Genomic DNA, 19143 nt, shown 5'->3' on the forward strand with positions numbered 1-19143 from the left:
CTAAGTGATAACTTATACTATAATATTTTGCTAAAAAATACTGGTATAATTATCTCTAAGGTTTTACTCAACTCAATAATCCAATTTTCTCAACATACACGTATCATTTCAAGTTTTCCATTCTCACAAATCTGTATGCTCAGAAAAACATATATATTACTCAGAAATCATATATTATAATTTAATCTGTCATATTTCTGAAAAAACGTTTGACATAATATATTCTCCTTACCTATTTCCTAGAAATGTGCCTACAGGGATCCCAAAATTGTGTCTGCGGCGCTCGCACAAACCCTATATCCATATATCATAAATCAATCAGCTCAACCCTAGAATATTTACCATTTAAATACTCCTAAGCCCATACTCTTCCAATAACTAATTAAACTTGAAAAACATTTTCCTTACCCCAATTTTGGAGTGGTGCCTGGAAAGCCTAAACAGCGAAATCGCTCCGATGAAAATTCGTAGAATCGTCCCTGGGATCCCGAAATGTCGTTAATCCTTCAATTCGGACTAAAATCGGGCCAAAAATCAAAGAGAGAAGGAGGGATGGCCGTAGCCTAGAGAGAGACGTCTCATTTCAATCATTTACATTTTGTAGAGTAGGTTGTTTCAAGTTTTCTTCCACTCCTAGCACTAGTAGAGGGATTGAGTTGCATTGTTTTTCAATTAATTATCATTATTACTATATTTCTACTTTGTAGTCATTGTTCTTTTAAATACTGACTTGTTGTGACCCCTTGATTAGATTTGATTGAATTATTGCTGATTTTGAGAATGTATTACCAAATAGTTATGAGTTTTTCTTTTTCTCCTTTATTAGTTCCTCATTACATTATTTTTGAGAGAATGTTTTTTGACTATCAATATTGTCATTGCACTTAAAAGTTGATTTTTCCTTTAAGCCCATCCTCACTCAGTTAAGTGGGACCCCTTAGGATGTGACAAGGATGACTTTATAAGTATTGTTTAATTGTGCATTGGGTTAAATGGGTATTTTCTTTACCCCATTTTTTCTCAAAATTTAAATTCATAATTTATTTTTTGGAGCATCCAATGAATTTGTAATTATATTCATTTCAAATTAGCCGCTCTTAAAAATTAACTAATAATGAATTCTAAAATTTATGCCTCGTTTAATATGTGTTTAACATTTCCTATAAAGCATAACAGAAAGACATTTAATTTTCATTTTTAAAAAAAAAAATAAATAAACTACTTTCTACAGTAAATAGTGTCAAAAAATTTTCATTTTTTTTTCAGCTTTTAATATAAATGTTACAAAATTGAGAAAAATAAACAAAAACATTTTTTTAAATTTTTTAAAAATTAAAAATTAATTTTTATAACTAAACGCATACTTGCGAAATAGAAAAAAAAATATCCTTGAGTTTTTTTTTTGAAATTAATATTATTCCAATAACAATATTTGAAAATAATGTGACACGACAACAAAACCAAACCTTAAGTCTCATTAGGTGAGGCGTTATATAAACCTTTTTCGGCCAATTTATACGATCATAGACAATTTCTTTCAAAAAATTCAAAACTATTAAATCGTTACTCACTATTTCATTCCACGTTATTTTAGGCCTATCCATAACCCTTCTACTGTCTTTTATAGTAATTAATTCACTATTCCTCATTGGTGCACTATATAACTTGCATCGCAAGTACCCAAAATCATTTGAGTAGTTCTTCCCTTATTTTATCTTTTATAGGATTTATGTTTAACTTACTATGAATATGTTCATTTCTTAATTTATCTTTTAATATTATATCACTTATTCATCTAAGCATTCTCATCTCAATAACTTTTACTTTTTAGATATTTTATTTTTTTAGTTGCCTAACATTATGATCCATATAGCATAATTGGTTTTATAATATTCCTATAAAACTTTCCTTTTAATTTTAAGGATATTTTATGATCACAAAGCATACTCAAAGCACTTCTCCATTTTATCTAATCTGTTTTAACTCTATGTATTACACCTTTAATTTCTCCTTCAATTTGCATAATTAATCCAAGGTATCGAAGTTTACCAGTTCTATTGATTTCTTCATCATCAAATTTTACTTTGTTTCAAATATTTCTCCTACTATTATTGAAATTACATTTCATATATTCTTTCTTATTTTTATTTATCTTAAAGTCTCTAGATTCTAAAACTTCTCTCCATAATTCTAACTTAGATTATATTCCACCTTTAGTTTCATCAATCAAAAAAATATCATCTGTCAATAACATATACCATGGAATCTCATTTTGGATACTCCTAATTTGTTCATCCATCAGTAAAGTAAAAAAAAAAGAGCTCAAAACAGATATTTGATGTACACCTATTGTGATTAGAAATTCTCTCTTCACTCCACCTATAATCCTAATACTAATCATTAATCCATCATACATATTCTTAATGACATCAATAAACCTACTAGTACACCCTTTAAAAAAAAAAAAAAACGGACCATAGAACTTCCCTATTTATTCTATCATATGCTTTCTCTAAGCCAATAAATATCATATGCAAATCCCTCTTCTTTTTCCTAAACTTTTTCATTAATCTTCTTAAAAGATACATAGCTTCTATAGTAGATTTGCTACAAATTGATTTTTTGAGACTTCCATTTCTACTCTTAATCTTTATTCAACTACCATTTTCCACAATTTCATGGTATGATTCATAAGTTTAATTCCACGATAATTCTTCTTTATTTTTGTATATAAACATTAAAATATTTTTCCTTCATTTATCTAATGTGTTAATAGTTTTTATAACTATGTTAAATAAATTAGTTAACCAGATAATTTCATTATTACATAAGCATTTCCAAACTTCAATTAAGATCTTATCCGGCCCTATGACTTTTCCATTTTTTATTTTTTAGTGCAAACTTAACTTCATAACTCTAATCTTACAAATAAATTTCTTACTTAGTCTTTTCCTCTTTTGTCAATTTTAAGTTTAAATCTTTTATTTGATTTTCATTTAATAGCTTACTAAAATAACTTTTCCATCTTTCATTTATGTCATCTTCCTTAAAACAATATTATCCTCACTTTTTATACATTTTACATTACATAAGACCTTACTCTTTCTTTCTCTAACTCTAACAAGTTTAATTATTTCTTTTTCCCCTTCTTTTGTATCTAATCTAGCATACAAATTATTAGATTGTTTATGTTTAGCTTGACTAACAAACTTTTTTGCATCTTTTCTTGCTTCTTTACAATTTTAAAAAATTTTCAAACTTCTACATTTTTATCAAGTTTTGTATCAAATTCTTTTTATCTTTACAACTTTTTGAATATATTGATCACACCTCTAACTTTCTTTACTATTCAATGATCTTCCTTTTGATTCATCTAAAATCTCTTTTACTATCTTTTTAATAAACTAACTATCCTACTCTAAAGTAAACAAATTAGTGAATAATCAATATGGGCTTCAATAATTCAAAGTCAAATTGAGATATTGAAATTAGAATGATTAGCTCAAATTCATGTCGTTTGTTCATAAAAATACAATTTTCAATTAAATCAGAATGATAACATTTAGCTCATTATTAAAGTTAGAATCAGAGACCACATACTTAATCTACTTTGGTGCTCCTCGAGAAGAATCAGAATGCATCTAAATGGTAATGACACAATGCATGGTCCAAAAGTTTGCACTTTGACAACTACAAGGACGCTCCAATCTTCTACACAAACTCATCCAACATTAAACTCGTTCCTAAATATAATAATGGAGAAGATTAACCTACTCGTAGCTCAGATTCAAAACAATGTAGTGGTTTGAATCTGAACCACAAGTCAGGTGGCACCATACCACAAAATTTATTCCTTTCCAATACCCATCCACAAACTCATGAGATCAACCCCTGGGATTTTGTTAAAAACTCAGATTGAATCCATGAGAATTCAAAAGATGTAATTTGAAAATCCCAATTCACTCGTATGACTGCTCAATCCAACACTCACTCGTTCAAATTGTTGGTACATAAATTCAGCAAAAGGAATATTTCGTGTTTGGAACCCTATATCATTGCGTTTGGAAATGAACAAGTAACACTCTTTTAAGATCTCTAGATCAGAAACAAGAATGTAACTTTAATGCACAATAAAACCGTATTAATTTTATTTTTATTTTTTCATTAAATGCAACTCTAAATCCAACACTGAATTTCCATTTTCTCGACATGCAGCTTAAGGACCTGTTTGTAAAAATAAAATAAAAAAAAAAAGCCACTTTTTTTTTAATTTTCTAAAACAAAAAAATTTAAAATAATACAAGAATACTTTCTTTCCTATTCAAATGTTAAAAGCTGAAAAATAATGAAGTGACATTTTGCAGCTATATTAAAAACTGAAAATTAAAATTTAAAAAAAAAAAAAAAAATAGTCGCAATGGAAAGTAGCAATTAATGAATAGAAGAAAAACAACTTTAGCCTTACTAATCCTGTTGGAAGCTTGATATGAATTATTCTACATTTGAATTTGCCAAGGCAGCTTGCAGCTTGCAGCAGCATAATTATCTCTTAAGGTTTTATATAGAAAATTTCTCAACCACGACTGATCACAGAAAAAATAATAATGATGATAAACCGACTTATGAGCGCAGCAAAAACAATTTCACTATTTACCATCCCGTGTGTAGCTTGATAAATTACTCTACATTTGAAAAGGCGCCACTTCTTTTATGGAGGAGCCATTGAAGCCAAGTCCAGTTCTTCGTCAGAATCAATCACGTCCTCGTAATCATAATAGGGATTTACCTGCCATGGAAGAAACCACATCAAGATTGCTTCATAACCAGCTTGGTGCCGACAGCAATACTAATGTTTTATTGACTGACAATGTCGTTTCCGTATTTTATATTCTTGTGCTACTCACCTCTAATGAGGATTTCTAATGCTCCTTTTTGTACATGTTTTTTTTTTTCCTCTTCAATAAAATTTCCCTTTTTCATCCAATAATAATTAAATAATTATTTGGAAAGAGCATTGAATGAGTTTGGCCAAAATTCTAAACGCTGACAAAGATAGTTGGTAACCTGTCAGTATGACTTAGTTTTCTGTCCAAGGGTATTTTGATATTTTAATGTTGATGGCAACGAGTTAGTTCCAAGCATCACTCCGTCTTCGATCAAGTTTGGGTCAAAGTTACAACTATGCGTCTTAGTAGCTGTAGTTTAGAGTGGTTAGAAGGTTGGACTCCAAGTTTGCTCGGTCCCCAAGAAGTTCTTGGTCCTCGAATAGTGTCTTATATATATATATATATACTAGCAAATAATCTGTGTACAGCTCAAGGACTCTGATCAAGGGCAAGAAAGTAATGGGTGTAACCTATGATCAAGGGAAGGCTCCAATTCATGCACAAGTTTAGTCCCCACGGATCCAACAAATTTTACGCTGATTCCTCCTCCAAGTTCTTAAGGAATCAGCCTCTTTCCCTCGTGACCATAACAACTTCAATTTAGCTGGTGATTCAATGAATCTAAGTGCATTAAAAAAGTGCATAAAATCAACACAATCTTCCACCTCAAATTAGAAGTCAAATCTAACTCAAATGATGTAAATTTTAATATTAAAAAAAAAAAGCTAAACTAAACTTGAAAATGATGATTTTCATGCGAAAAGCATTCCAAAAGAAATTCTTAATTGGGTATACAACCAAAATTTTTGTCAAATGAAGAAGCGATGATATCTATGTATTACCAAAGTTTACATCCCAATATCATTCCAAGATTGGTTACTAATCACTCGTACACATGCATGAGAAGTACAACTAAATTTCTGTGGTTCATCTTTAAAGAATCCCAAGAGTTGTCTCATGTGCTTTGTCAACACCCAAATTTTGAAGTTGAGTTCAATCTGACCAAGTCAATTGAAGAGTTTGAATCTTGTTGATTGTACCTGACAGACAAACAATATTTGGGAACACGAGTGGGTTCAAACAATTTAAACTCATTGTGGGCAATGGGTGCTGGTATACTTAAGGGACAAGTTCTTTGCCGAACTTTGGGAAAGTAGGATTAGGAGTGATATCTTGCTTGGGTTTCTTGCTTGCTTGCTCTCTCATGAGCTACTGCATTTTATTCCAGCTTGATTTCACTTCTTTGGGAAACTTCAGCTAATGGAGTTGTTTGAAAATCTAGGATTGCATGGGCCCATTGATGTTGCCATCATCTGACTGGATTTGTCCTTTTCAGGCATTTTTGGCATGGGAGATGGAGACATTGTCACATTGGAGCTAGTCGAGTAATGCATGGAGCCATGGAGTGGAGGGCCGAATTCCTTTAGGGCTTAAAACTTGAGAATGAAGACTTAGAATTATGTTTTGAATACAAGATTTTAATTTTTTTCACTTTCGTGTTGTAATATTGCACGCACACTTTAATCTCCATGTGGGGTTGTAAGATGAAATAAAACTAGAATGATCTTGCACGTGAACTATATCTGCTCTTTTATTGGTCCATCATGCATGCAAGTAGTTCAAGTAGGGTTGACCAGTAGATTGTGAATTTGAGATTGTGATGAACGAGCAGATTGTGAATTTGAGGTTGTGATGGATGGCTATTGATGCAAATAGGTGTAGGTATATAATAAAAAATCAGAAATAACGACTAAGGTTTCAAAATAGTGTTTTAGCAACCTTTCTTGCTTCAAATAACTACTAAATCCATAAAATAATAAAGAGATGATTGTTGTGAGTTTCAGTTCAGCAAATAAGACAATTTCTAGTCATAAGAGCAACTTAATACTAAAACCAGTAGCTGTTTTTGGCATTGCTTCAGAAATTTATAGCAGTTATCTGCTAGCCTCTTGCTCTTTAGCTGCCATGGAGGGATTGGTAGAGGCACTGCAGGGTCGAATCCTCAAAACCATAGCCTCCAAATGTTCACAACCCCAGCTGGCCAGGGCTGAGCTCTAGAGAAAATCTACTCAAAGGTAAAATGCCCAAAACCCCCAAAAAAGTGGCTGAAGAGTCCTATTTATACTAGGCCTATGGCTTCCAAGAAAAGCCAACTCCTATTTTGCACATAATCCTCCTCTAGAAACCACTTATCTTCTAGAGACCCACCAAATATAACTCCCATCATGAAAACACCCTTGAATATTAGAAGATGGCCCCCCATAAAGTGAATTTGACCAAAATAAATCCCAAAATTCTGAAATTACATAAACTAGCACACATAAATAACAACACTTGACATAAACAGAAAATTAAATTAAGATTGCACAATTGCATCATTCCCCCCTTCTTAGCCATCATCTTTGCTGCAAGGAACATGTCAGAGTCAATCTTTATGAATTCTCATAATCAGGTCAGGCAATGCATTTTACCAAGAATCTGAATAAATTCCAGCCCTAGTCTTCGCCTCTCGCATATGTATGACATCAACGACTTTTTCTACCCTTCTAGAAGTCACTTTGGTGGAGTTCTTGCACTCAACACTTCGTGTATCGCCATGAATGGGTACAAATCAATCACATTAAAGGTTGGTGATGTATCCAAGCCATGAGGGAGTTCTACTTCATTGGCATTTTCACCAAATTTGCACACCAATCTTTCAACCTTTCAACTAATGGGAACCATGAAAATCTCAGTCTGAAGGAAAATCATCATCCAATCACAAACCTGATACTCCGCAAACTGCCTATGTTGACTAGCAACTTCCTTATAGAGTTGGTTCACACATCTTGGCATCATTCAGCAAATGCTCCCATTTGCTTATCTAGGACTTCCGATGGCCAGGCTTTCCTTTCCACATGACTAGAAATCTGAGGTGATCATCCATTTTTCTTTTAATTTCCCGCACTTTGATTGCCCTTTTCGCAACATCTTCTCCTTTGCAGAAACCATTTTTGAAATTTTCCTCGTTTGAAATTCATCTTTATGACTGCAGTTCATAGCCCAAGTCCTCAATTTAACCTTTCTAAACTTGTAATGGTGATCAATAGATTCTTTTTGGCTCACTTGTGAAGATTTACCTTGAGCTAGTTGACCATCCTCCACATTTCCAGCATTCTTGGACTCCAAAACATGTTTTGTCACTTACTCTTGATTTGGATTTGGTAAGCAACTACTTTATCAATTTCTAGTAGAATATGCTGATCATCAAAAGCTTTATTATTGCAACAACCCATGCAAGAATGGCGCCAACATTAGTGACACAATTTTCTTTTATTGTAAGTCCACTCATACATTTAGGGTGAGTAAATGTACCAAGAGCTTCATGGGCTATAACTAGATTTTCAATGCAAGGACATCTGGATATTCCACCAAGCACTTCTCATTTTGAGAGACATGTTGGAGTGTTCTACCAGAACTAATGGCCAGCATTTCATCCTTCTCCTTTATGACCAACATCTTGATACCATCATGGATTGTGCCCTTGGCGTAGGGTGCCAAAGAAGAATATAACATGCATCCATGGGAGCCCCATCACAATAAACGAACTCCTTAAAGGAACCGATTAAAAAATTAACAAGGCATCTCGAAGAGACGATTACCTCATTTCCTTTGTTGAACAACAAAATCCGATTTGTTGAACAACAAAATCCGATATGGCTGTGCATGTCTTTCCATTTTCAATCTCAGCTTGTCTACCATCTCTTGAGAAACCAAATTTTCACTGCTCCCACTATCAATCATCAAGCTACAAAGCTTTCCACCAGCTGTACATTTAGTTCGGATGATATTCTTACGTAGCCAATTGTTGCTGCTGGTTGGAGGGAAAAGTAATGATCATTGAATGACTAAAGCCTCACCGAGGACATCACCCTCAATCCCTTCTTCCACCATATCCTTTTCAGCTTCCAGTTACTGCTCTTGGTCCTCAAGAATTGCAAAATCCTCTTCACCAGAAGCCTCTGCATGCTCGGCAAGGTTAACTCCGCCTTCAGCCTTTTTTCGGCACTTGCTGGAATTGTGGCCAAAGCTCAAAGCATCTGTGGCATTTCAACACTGTTTTCCCCAGGTTTACTTGGGCTGCTTTACCACTATTATTGCTGATTGATTGGTTAGCATGCATACAGGCCGCAACGAACCATCGCTAGTGCTGTCACCCACCTTACTAGTTGATGCACCACTATTCGATTCTTCCCTACGCTTCTTAGGCATGTTGCAGATAAGTTATCACTCAAACTCTTAGTGCAGCTAATATGCATCATTCACCTATAAGAATACTGCAAGCTTACTTGGTCTTGTATGGTCATTTTTAGACCATTCACAGAGCGATCACCCTTTTGAGCATCAGTTTCAGCAAGATTGCATCTCAATGAAAGCCTATGAAACTCTCGGGTGTACTCTAACAAACTTCTCATGCTGCCTCTAGTTTTGAACCCTTCGGTACAAGGTTTGCTCATCATCCTAGGTTAGGATACGAGCCTTTAGCTTCTCTTTTATTTATCCTATCTTCTGATTTTCCTTTTCCCCCTGTTCTCATGATCATTTTGATAATGTTTCCACCGAGTAGAAGCAGGTCCCCTGAGCTTTGCTCCCACAAGCTTCTTTCCTCTCTTCATGCACATCTTTGCACTCAAAATAACACTCAATGCTATCAACCCATTCCAAGAATTCTCTGGCCTCCACATCACCATCACATTGTGAAATATTTACTTGTACACCATACTCTTTGGAAGAATTTTGTCAAGCACGTTCAATGTGATCTTCCCTTCTTGGAGGTCTTTCATTTTGTCATGCAGGCCTTTCACTTTCAGAACTATCATCATTACAGCTGTCAATTTCAGCCTCAGATTGCTCATTTATTTCAGTTCTTGCTCCTCTAACAAAATCATATTCATTATCACCATCATTTCGGCAACCTCAATTACCCATGAATTGTGTAACAAGCTGATTAAGTTAGTCTAAATTGTTCCTGCAGCTCTCCAAAAATCTCAAAAGTCATGTAACTACCTCTATGGCCCCTATTTCCTATTCCACCCCTTGCGGCCATGAACACACATGATCAAACCTGCTCTAGTACCAATTTGATGCAAATAGGTGCAGGGAATAGGGATATAAGAAAATCTTAGAAATAACGACTAAGATTTCACAATAGTGTTTTAGCAACCTTTCTTGATTCAAATAACTACTAAAAATCCATAAAACAATAAAGAGACTACTACAGTGAATTTTAGTTTAGCAAATAAAACCATTACTAGTCACAACAGCAACATAATCCTCAAATCAGTACCTGTTTTGGCACTGTTCAAGAATGGTAATAGCGGCTTTCTGGAAGCTTCTCATACCTTTAGCTGTAATGGAGGGATTGGTAGGCACCACAGGATTGAAGCAGGTCGGGAGCTGAGCTCTGGAGAAAAATCTTCTCAAAGATAAAATGCCATAAAGCCCAAGAGAAGTGACTGAAGATTACTATTATACTGGGCCAAAGGCTTCCAAGAGACAATCTACCATTCTACTTGATCACAAATTGACAATCTATGCAAAAGTCAATAACCTAAAGCTGATGCAATACTGCAATCTTAACTTAATTTTCAGTTTATGTCAAGTGTTGTTTATGGATGCTAGGGGTATATTCAAGGGTATTTTTTTAATGAGAGCTATTTTTGGTGGGGCTTTAGAAAATAAGTGGTTTCTAAAGGGGGGTTATGTGCAAAATAGGAGTCAGTTTATTTTTCTTCAAATTTGGCAGAGAATGAATTAGGTTCAACAAGTTCAAACTTTGGGCTGCAGGCAGTACTGAATTAATCCACCACATTTCAGTCATGGGGTTTAGTTATGGGGTTTAGTTCTGTTCAGAAGGGGAAATGCATAACCAAAATTTTCAGTAAATTTGGTACATTAACTGTTTTCACCATATCAACTGAATGCTCAATCCTCTGCATGACCCTGATCCGGAGACGAGACCTCTCTAAAGCGCACCCTTGGCATATATCAGGATGCATGAAGGAACGGACTCACAACATTGGTTGCAAAGGAGATATCAGTCTTAATTTAAGATAATTTTTTTCCAACAAGTATTCATTATCCATCCCAGATCAGCTACTGATTCACCCCCATCTGGCATTAGCTACTTGTTTAGGTACATGGGTCAAATGAACAAGCTTAGACCCCCAACAGCCATATCTCATACAACAGATCAAGAACATATTTTCTATGAGACAAGACATTCCTCATCTGACTTCTAGATACCAAAAAGTACTTCAATGGTCCTAGATCCTAAGTTTGGAATTTGGTCAGTAAAAACTGCTTTAAATGTCGTAAACCCTCACCATCATCACCCTTGATGAAAATATAGTCCACATCATTTCCACAAAAGAATAAAATTGATTAGAACAGCAAGGAGAAAAAAATGCAACGAAAAGAACAAGAAGCCCTCAATCTCCATGGAAAAAAAATGCAGTCAATTAAATGAAGCACTCCGTTCATTATTAACATTCTCAAAGCAGCATCCTTTGAAACATGCAGCACCAAAATTCCAAACAGATGCCAAATACCAAATCCTGCCCTATGGTAAAGATAGAGACACTCCCTCTTGCTGGAAAAAGAAAAAAAGCAAAGCATGACTCCACAACCTCCCAGCATCCTTACCCTTCCCAAAATCAACCAAAGAGCTACTCCAAAGCTCCTCTACCAATTTCAGACACACTCAAGCATCAATAATCTAACCACACACCTCAAACAAATATCATCCACATAAACAATTTTACATGTAGCAGTATGATCATAGATACAAAAAATCTACTGCACATCTTTGAAGGCCAAAATCATTCACCACGGCACTGAATCATATAGTCAAAGGCGCACTGAGGTGCAAAGAGTACTAGAGCCTAGGCGCGAATCTCACATAGGTGAGGCATCCTTTTAGTAAAATGGGCTATATAATAGAGGCTCACATAGTTAAATCTCAGAGCATTCATACCAGGAATGCCAAGAAAGTAGAAAAACAAAAAAAACAGAAACAGAAAAAAAAAAGGCCGCAGAGTTTCTGAAAAAAGTAACAAAAAGAGAACATCAAAGGGGGCTGACAGTCGCTCTGAACGATAGCAAAAGCAGGTCAGAAGAAGAACATGGAGAGTAAGAGAGATGAAAAAAGAGGGGAGAGAAGCTGGGGGTCCTGCTGATCAATTGAGAACAAAAAATGCAGCGAACTTAAGAGGAAAAAACAGAATATTTCCCTAAAAAAAAAAAAAGCAGCAAAAAAGATAAAACACTACATTAAAAAAGGGAGTCACAGCAGCTCTGACTAAGAGCAATCGAGCAGATCAAGAGAATAAAAAAAAAGCAGGAAAAAGAAGAATTACCCAGATTATTTTGGTTAATCATCGCTGGATCTGCCTGTCTGAATGATCTGCCTCGTCAGATTGATCATTCATTAGCATAGTTTTAAAAAAAGTGCGCAGGTCCAAGTAGGAATAAGGGCCGCGTAGTGGTTGCGGTCATTTCGGATCTCATGTCCATGAATTTGTTTATGAGATGAGGAACTTGTTAAAACTCAAAGATTCACATGTTCTGAATCCAAAATCAGATATAGTAATGTCTTAAATGACTTACGGACAAAATTACAGAACTGGTTAGACAAAATATGCCGAACATGTTGACTATTATATTGATTCTTTCATCGCTAAAAGGAGAAAATCCTTGTAGCTGTTATTAGTCACCCTTTTATTGAGTAAAAATATACAATAGTGAAACATATGGAACATGTTTATATTTCATATTTTGTGGGATAATCACATAAAAGTACAACACTAAATCTAAAAATAAGTTGAGTATGGAGGCTTTATTTTTTTAAAGCAACTAAGGTTGGTAGCCTCTTAAGGAGCTTCTTTCTTTGACAATGTGTCCTCTAATCATCTTTTGATGAACCATTTCTTTTCTCTGTTTACTATAAAATAAATTTTATTTTACCTCTAGTATGACTTGTCCAAGCTTTGCAATGTTTGGTCGTAATAATAATAATAATTATTATTATTATTATTATTATTTATAAACAAACAATTTATTGATTTTATGTGCTCGCTGGCAATGAATTCTCTCTCCACCTCTTGCAAAACCAACCCTATCATTTTCCTCTCTCACTGAATGCCAAGGGCATAGGAAGGAGATGAATCAAGAGGGCCACAAATGTTCAATCCAGATCGAAGGACCTTCTATATGAGAGTGGATAAAGTTTGCGCGATTTTCACTCTGTCCATTGTTAAGGCTCGTAAAAGAAAAGTGAGATTGTCTTTCACTGCAAATTGGTTCTCTGATGGGTTTTTGTCATTTTTCAGAAGTTTGGTTGGGGGCATTCGAAGCCTTTGTGTTGGAAGTGTGAGCAATTCAAAGCTTTACAGAAGCATGGCTTTTTTTTTCTGTTTTATGGATGGAACATAAGACATGGATATTTTTGGGAAAAAAACTGGATGCTGGTTTGGGAAAAATGCAGTATCTGGCATCACTGTGGTGTGTGGGTTACGGGTTTTTTAGAGGGGCAAGCTTCCAGGAGTTTCAAAGAGATTGGAGGAATGCACTGACTTGATGATCTCTTCTGTCTTTGTTTTTTATTATTTGTTAATTTCTGGATTGTCTCTGTTTTTTCTCAAGAGATGTCTCATTCTCGCTCTTGTAAATTCTTTATCTATTAATGAAATCAAAAAAAAAAAAGTGAGCAATTCATATAACAAAGTTGGGTAAATTTTTGGATTAGAGAACTGGTGGACAGGAAAGAGGTGTTCAGTGTTTGTTCCTTGTGGGTCTAAAGGTGATGGGTAGCATCAAACTTGGGGAAGAATTTTGTGCATTGGTACTTGGTAGGCTACTTCCTAGCACTGGTGGTGAAAACATGAAAGAAGAATGAGAACTGCTCATTGAGCCAAGTTGAGTTGGCAAAGGAGGAAGTTGCAGAGAAGGAAGTTACAGGTGAAGGAAGTTGTCGTCAAAACAGAGTGTGGAAAAATTCTGCAGTAGCAAAGAATAAATAGTGCCATGTTCTTTATTGTGAGAAATTGCAAGTGGAGGACATTGGGTTGTCGCCACGAGGAGCAAATAAGGTTCAACCTGAGATTTGTGTTCCAACAGATGCAAGAGTGTCAGAAACAGCTAGGGTTTCTATCAGGGAAATGGGGCGATGAAGGCTGGGTATGGCAGGCCTGGATCTCCAATGATTGGCTTGGATCTGGGTCGTATGTAGGAAGAGGGGGGGGCGCTTTCTTAGTTCTCTAATGGGTCAGTCCAATGAACAAGCACAGCACCAAGTTCAACATGTTTCTGAATTTGGGCCAGAATAATGAAGAGAAGGGAGGCCTGGGTAATTCTCATTCCTATCAATAGTAGAGCCCAAAAGGCACTGAACCAAGCCCAAATCCACCTCAGGGTGCTCAAGAGGTGCCCTTAAATTGTCAGACCCAGAGTTTATACACTATATGTTATAACCAACCCAAGGACTCAATATGTCCAGTATGTCATTAGTCTTCAAACCAGAATCTAGCTTCAAGTCCAACATTGCAATCAAACCAGGATGTTCAAGAGGATATTTTTGAATGACAAGAAACAACAGTCCCGGACAAAGGCAACAAAAGATAGATTTGTCTCAAACAATTCTGGGGGTCTGCTTGATGAATTTGTTCTTTTAGTGGGAGAGGAAACTCAGAGAGGAGAGAACTCCTAGTGGGCCTACTGTAGTGGATGGTAAAAAAATGAAAGGAGGGGGGGTTCTTTTAAGAACCTCAATTTTGGCGAGGATGGAATTCAGAGGGAAAATGTTGTTTGGGGTGGGGTTGAAGAAAATTTGGTTACTTCTGGGTAGGAAACAAAAAAAAAATCTAAAGAGAGATAATGGAGGATGTTTATGTATAGAGCGAGTGTCATTTGTTTAAAAGGGGGTAGGTAAGCATTTGCATGGAAAAAAAGCGTTGGGGGAATTTCTCGAACAATGACAGTGAAGATCTTACTTGATTCTGACTGTTATAAGGGTTCGCTAGAATTGGGATCAGCATGATTGTGTTTCTAACTCATCTGAGCTGCTTGTGGATTTCCGCCACCTCCAATGGAAGGATTGGAGGGGATTAGCACAATTGTCAAATTGAGATTCGAATCATGAGTCGAAATTCCACTTTCAAGAATCAGGAATCGAGAATCAAATCAAATGGAGTTCAGTTTAAATTTCCAAACCAATCCCAAATGACCTGCATATACTGATATACATACAACAAACAAAACAGTCAAATAAATTTAAATTTTTTAACAATAAAAAATCATATTTCATGTGTTCGACTTTCTCTAAACAATAAGAACGAGTCAAGAGAACTTGACATAAACTAATCTTTATGTTTTTTAAGGAAGAATCAAGGAAAAATGATAAAGAACTAAAATTTTGGCTTTTATCATCTATAAAAAGAAAACTATATTACATGCAAGTGGTCTCTATTTAAAAAAAAGTAGCATAAACAAAAAATAAATAACTAATTGAACAAACAATTAAAAAAGCCAACAGTTGAATCTAAACAACTCAGCAAAACGTGAGTGCCACTTCAGGACTTTCATATCAGTGTCAAAAATAATGAAAATGAAAACTAGAAAGAGGAATTAAAACTAGAAACAAAAACTAAAAACCAAAAAACAACCTGTTTGGTTAATATTTCTAAAACTATATCACAAAAAAAGTTAGGTCCGTTGGTAACTAATGAGTATTATAACACTTTGAAGGGTATGTGGGAGGAACTCAACATTTATCAACAAGTTCATTGCGATGTTGAGATGACTAAGAGGCAACAGGCAAAGTTATTGGCTTCCAAGTTTTTTTCTTGGTTGATTCTCAAGCTTGAACCCGTCCACTTCTGGTGAATCCACTGTCTATGAATGAAGCATATGCTACAATAAAACGTATCACCTAAGATGCTCTCAACCTTCTTCTCAAGCTTCTTCCTGTGAAAGCTCAGCCATGGTTAGCACTGCCTCTAAGCATGGTTGGGGAAGTTTTGGAGGAGGACAAGGTATAGATCGCAATCGTGGCAGAGGTAGTCTATAAGGAGCTCAAAACAACGAGTTCATCGTGACAATCCTCGCATTTGCACACATTGTGACATTTTTGGATCCCAATGGAAACAAAGTTAGGCCAACATATTGCTCTAGACATCAAGCACTCCTTGCTTCTCAACTAAGAATTAAGTAGTGCTACTGTGTTCGATTCACATTCAATTGGACTTCTAGCCTCTTCATCCTCCTCAACCACTATCATTAGTTCCAGTGCCTCCTCCCATAAGACATGTAGTCCCAATTTTTTTGGCAATATTCTTCCGTTTCCCTCGAATAGCCAATTAACTAAAACTCATAATTGTTTTGTGACCTTATTTCCTTCTCATAGTGTTTATTCAAACTGAAAAAAAGGATTGGTAGCAGGCTTAAGAAGGATGGCTTGTACTATTTCGATGATGGTGGTGATGGTGGCGGTGGTGGATCCAATTCTTGTCACATGGCTTCTATGATTTCTATATATGGTGTTTCTCTGGATCAATGGCATGCTCGTCCGGACTTTGGATCATCCATCCTTGCAAAAACTAGAAGAAGTTTCTTCCTATGTTCAAGCCTACTTCTCATTTTGATTATTCCATGTGTCAATTAGAAAAGCATATTGGGACATTTTTTTTTATCAAGAGTTGGATCTTGTAGGATTGTTTTTTCTTATTCATTCACATATTTAAGGTCCATGTGAAGTCAAGAAGTTGATCAATCTGTTCAATATTTTGTGTCATTTGTGGATGATTTTTCGCCATGATCTACTGTTAAAAGATCGGTTTGAATTTCTTAATGTACATACTCACTTCTACCTAGAATAAAGACATAGTTTGGCATATTTTCAAAATTTTCAATGCACTTGAATTGGTTCAAAACAAGCTTTCGTTTTTGCATGGCCAAAGGGATTACTCATCAAACATCATATATACACAGCCCTCAATACAATGAAGTAGCTAACCAAAAAACAGACATTTTCTTGACACTACACGCTCTCTACTTTTCATGTGCAAGTTCCTAAAACTTCTTGGATCAATGCTCTTCTCATGTTTTCTCCTCGCTAGAATGCCCTCCAGTGTTCTAGCGGCAAGCATTCCTTTTTCTATCATATATCCAAAAACATCCATGTTCTCTATTGCGCCTGCCTTTGGGTGCTTATGTTTTCTTCATTTTTCACGTATTGGTCAAGGCAAGTTCTCTCCTTGTTAAATGTGTCTCCATTGGGTACTTGAGAACTCAAAAAGGATACAATGTTATAACCCCCACACCCGGAGGAAATATGTTTAAGTGTGGATGCCACACTTTTTAGGACACCTCATTCTTTAGTGCAATGACCTCCTTGGACGAATATATTTTGAGTCCATCAATGACTTTTGGTTCCCCCTTGTGCATTGATCCTCATGTTCCTACATCATTATCCTAGAGAAAACTTCCACAGCTCTTTTGAATCCATCAGTCACTAACCCAGAGAAACAACAAAGGATTTATGAACAATAGAGAGCAAGCACAAAAATCACTCCCACCATGCAACTCCCTCTTTTGGCCTTTATTGTTTCTAATTCTGTTTCAACAGATCCATCCTAGCAAGACTTGGATTTTCCAACTACTTGTGAGAAAGGTACTCGAACATATACTCTGTAGTTGCTTATCCTATTGCTCATTATGTTTTGATTCTTCACCTTCCTAGCCCTATGCATCTTTCTTAGATTTTCCCTGGAAAACATACATTCCTAAGAGGCAAAAGTCTAGATATACAACATGTGTTGAACATTGACAGCCTAAAACGCCCCAATACGTGTCCAACACATGTTGGAAGTTAAAATTTAACACTTTTATTTTCAGATATGTCTTGGACAAGGACATGTCACAACATGTCACTAAAATGCCCAAGATGCTTCTGCAACAAAACACTACATTTTTGTTTCCTACATCCCCTTTACATAAACTTCAAAAGAGAGAGAGAAAGGGCGGAGGGGAAGGAAGACAACCATGACCTCACCACTCAAGGAGTCTAATTCTTAGTAACTCAACTCAAAATCCTTGAATAATTCTAGCCCTACATCATTCATATTCTTTGTTGGATCCTTCAAGGCTTTGACTCTTGGAGTTGAAGTACATCCATTCATCTTCTCCTTCCCTCCCCCCCCAAAAGGAGTTGCCAATCGCCATTGCGTCCACCAGTAATGTCATGTTTTTTTCAAAAAAAAAAATTGTCTATTTTTCTAAAAATTTTGATAAGTTGGCCTATGAGAGGCAATGGAACAATGATGGCCTAATGCCTAATGGTCACTGCCCCCCTACTGATCTCTTGTTGCTCGACTAAACAATGTTCGTATATTGATCTCATCTGTGATCAATTTAAATGACCCTTAAACCAATTAGAAAACCAGAATGCCTATAGCGATTTGCAAGAAGAGGTGTACATGGAACAACATCCTCTGTATGCTACTCAGGACAAGAATAGTATGGTCTATAGGTTGCATAAGGTCATTTATGGTCTTAAGCAGTCTCCTTGCGCTTGGTTTGACAATTTTAGTACGGTGGTCTCTACATTAGGTTTTATTTAATGCTACTTTGAATATTTGGTCTTTGACCATGAAAAGGAGACGAGTGTAGCACTTCTAGTAGTTTATGTTGATGATATCATCATCACTAGCAATGACGGATTGTAAAAGCAATGGCTTTCCCAAAAAATTTAAATCAAGGACTTGAGTAGTCCACATTACTTTCTTGGCGTTAAGATTTTTTGGGGCGCCCGCGCCGAGGGGGTGGGGGGTGTGGGTGGTTGCAAGAAAAGTTGAATCTAAGTGAAAACATACCTTGCATTTGCTAAGTAAGACTAGTGTGTTGGGAGCTAAACTAGTTGGTGCCCCTATGAAGGCCAACTAAAGTTATCTAGGCATTTTGGACCAGGCTTCGAAAGGACAGATAATACACACACTTGGCTAGCAAGTTGATCTATGTGACTATCACTAGACCTAAAGATCCTTTGCTATTGGGGGGTGGGGGTTCAGACAGCATGTATTTTGTAGGATTCTACAGTATCTTAAACAAACTCCTGGTAGAAAACTATGAGATCATGGAATACTCATATGCTGTTTTGACTCGATGATCAAAGGTCTACCATGAGAGGTCGTACATTTATGAGAGGGAAACTTGTTATATAATA

At 35.8% G+C, this 19143-nt stretch overlaps 1 protein-coding gene across 2 annotated transcripts in view; it reads right to left on the reverse strand.

Moving 5' to 3' along the window:
• Nucleotides 1-4435: 4435 nt before the first annotated feature.
• Nucleotides 4436-19143, reverse strand: part of LOC131143961 (serine/threonine-protein phosphatase 7) — a 34613-nt gene continuing 19905 nt past the window's right edge. For both annotated transcript variants that reach the window (XM_058092321.1, XM_058092315.1), the window contains one exon: nt 4436-4786. In XM_058092321.1, coding sequence (XP_057948304.1) covers nt 4709-4786 — 78 coding nt within the window. In that variant the 3' untranslated portion in view covers nt 4436-4708. The remainder of the gene's footprint in view (nt 4787-19143) is intronic.

This window comes from Malania oleifera, chromosome 1 (genome assembly GCF_029873635.1).
Source record: "Malania oleifera isolate guangnan ecotype guangnan chromosome 1, ASM2987363v1, whole genome shotgun sequence".
Taxonomy (NCBI): Eukaryota; Viridiplantae; Streptophyta; class Magnoliopsida; order Santalales; family Ximeniaceae; genus Malania; species Malania oleifera.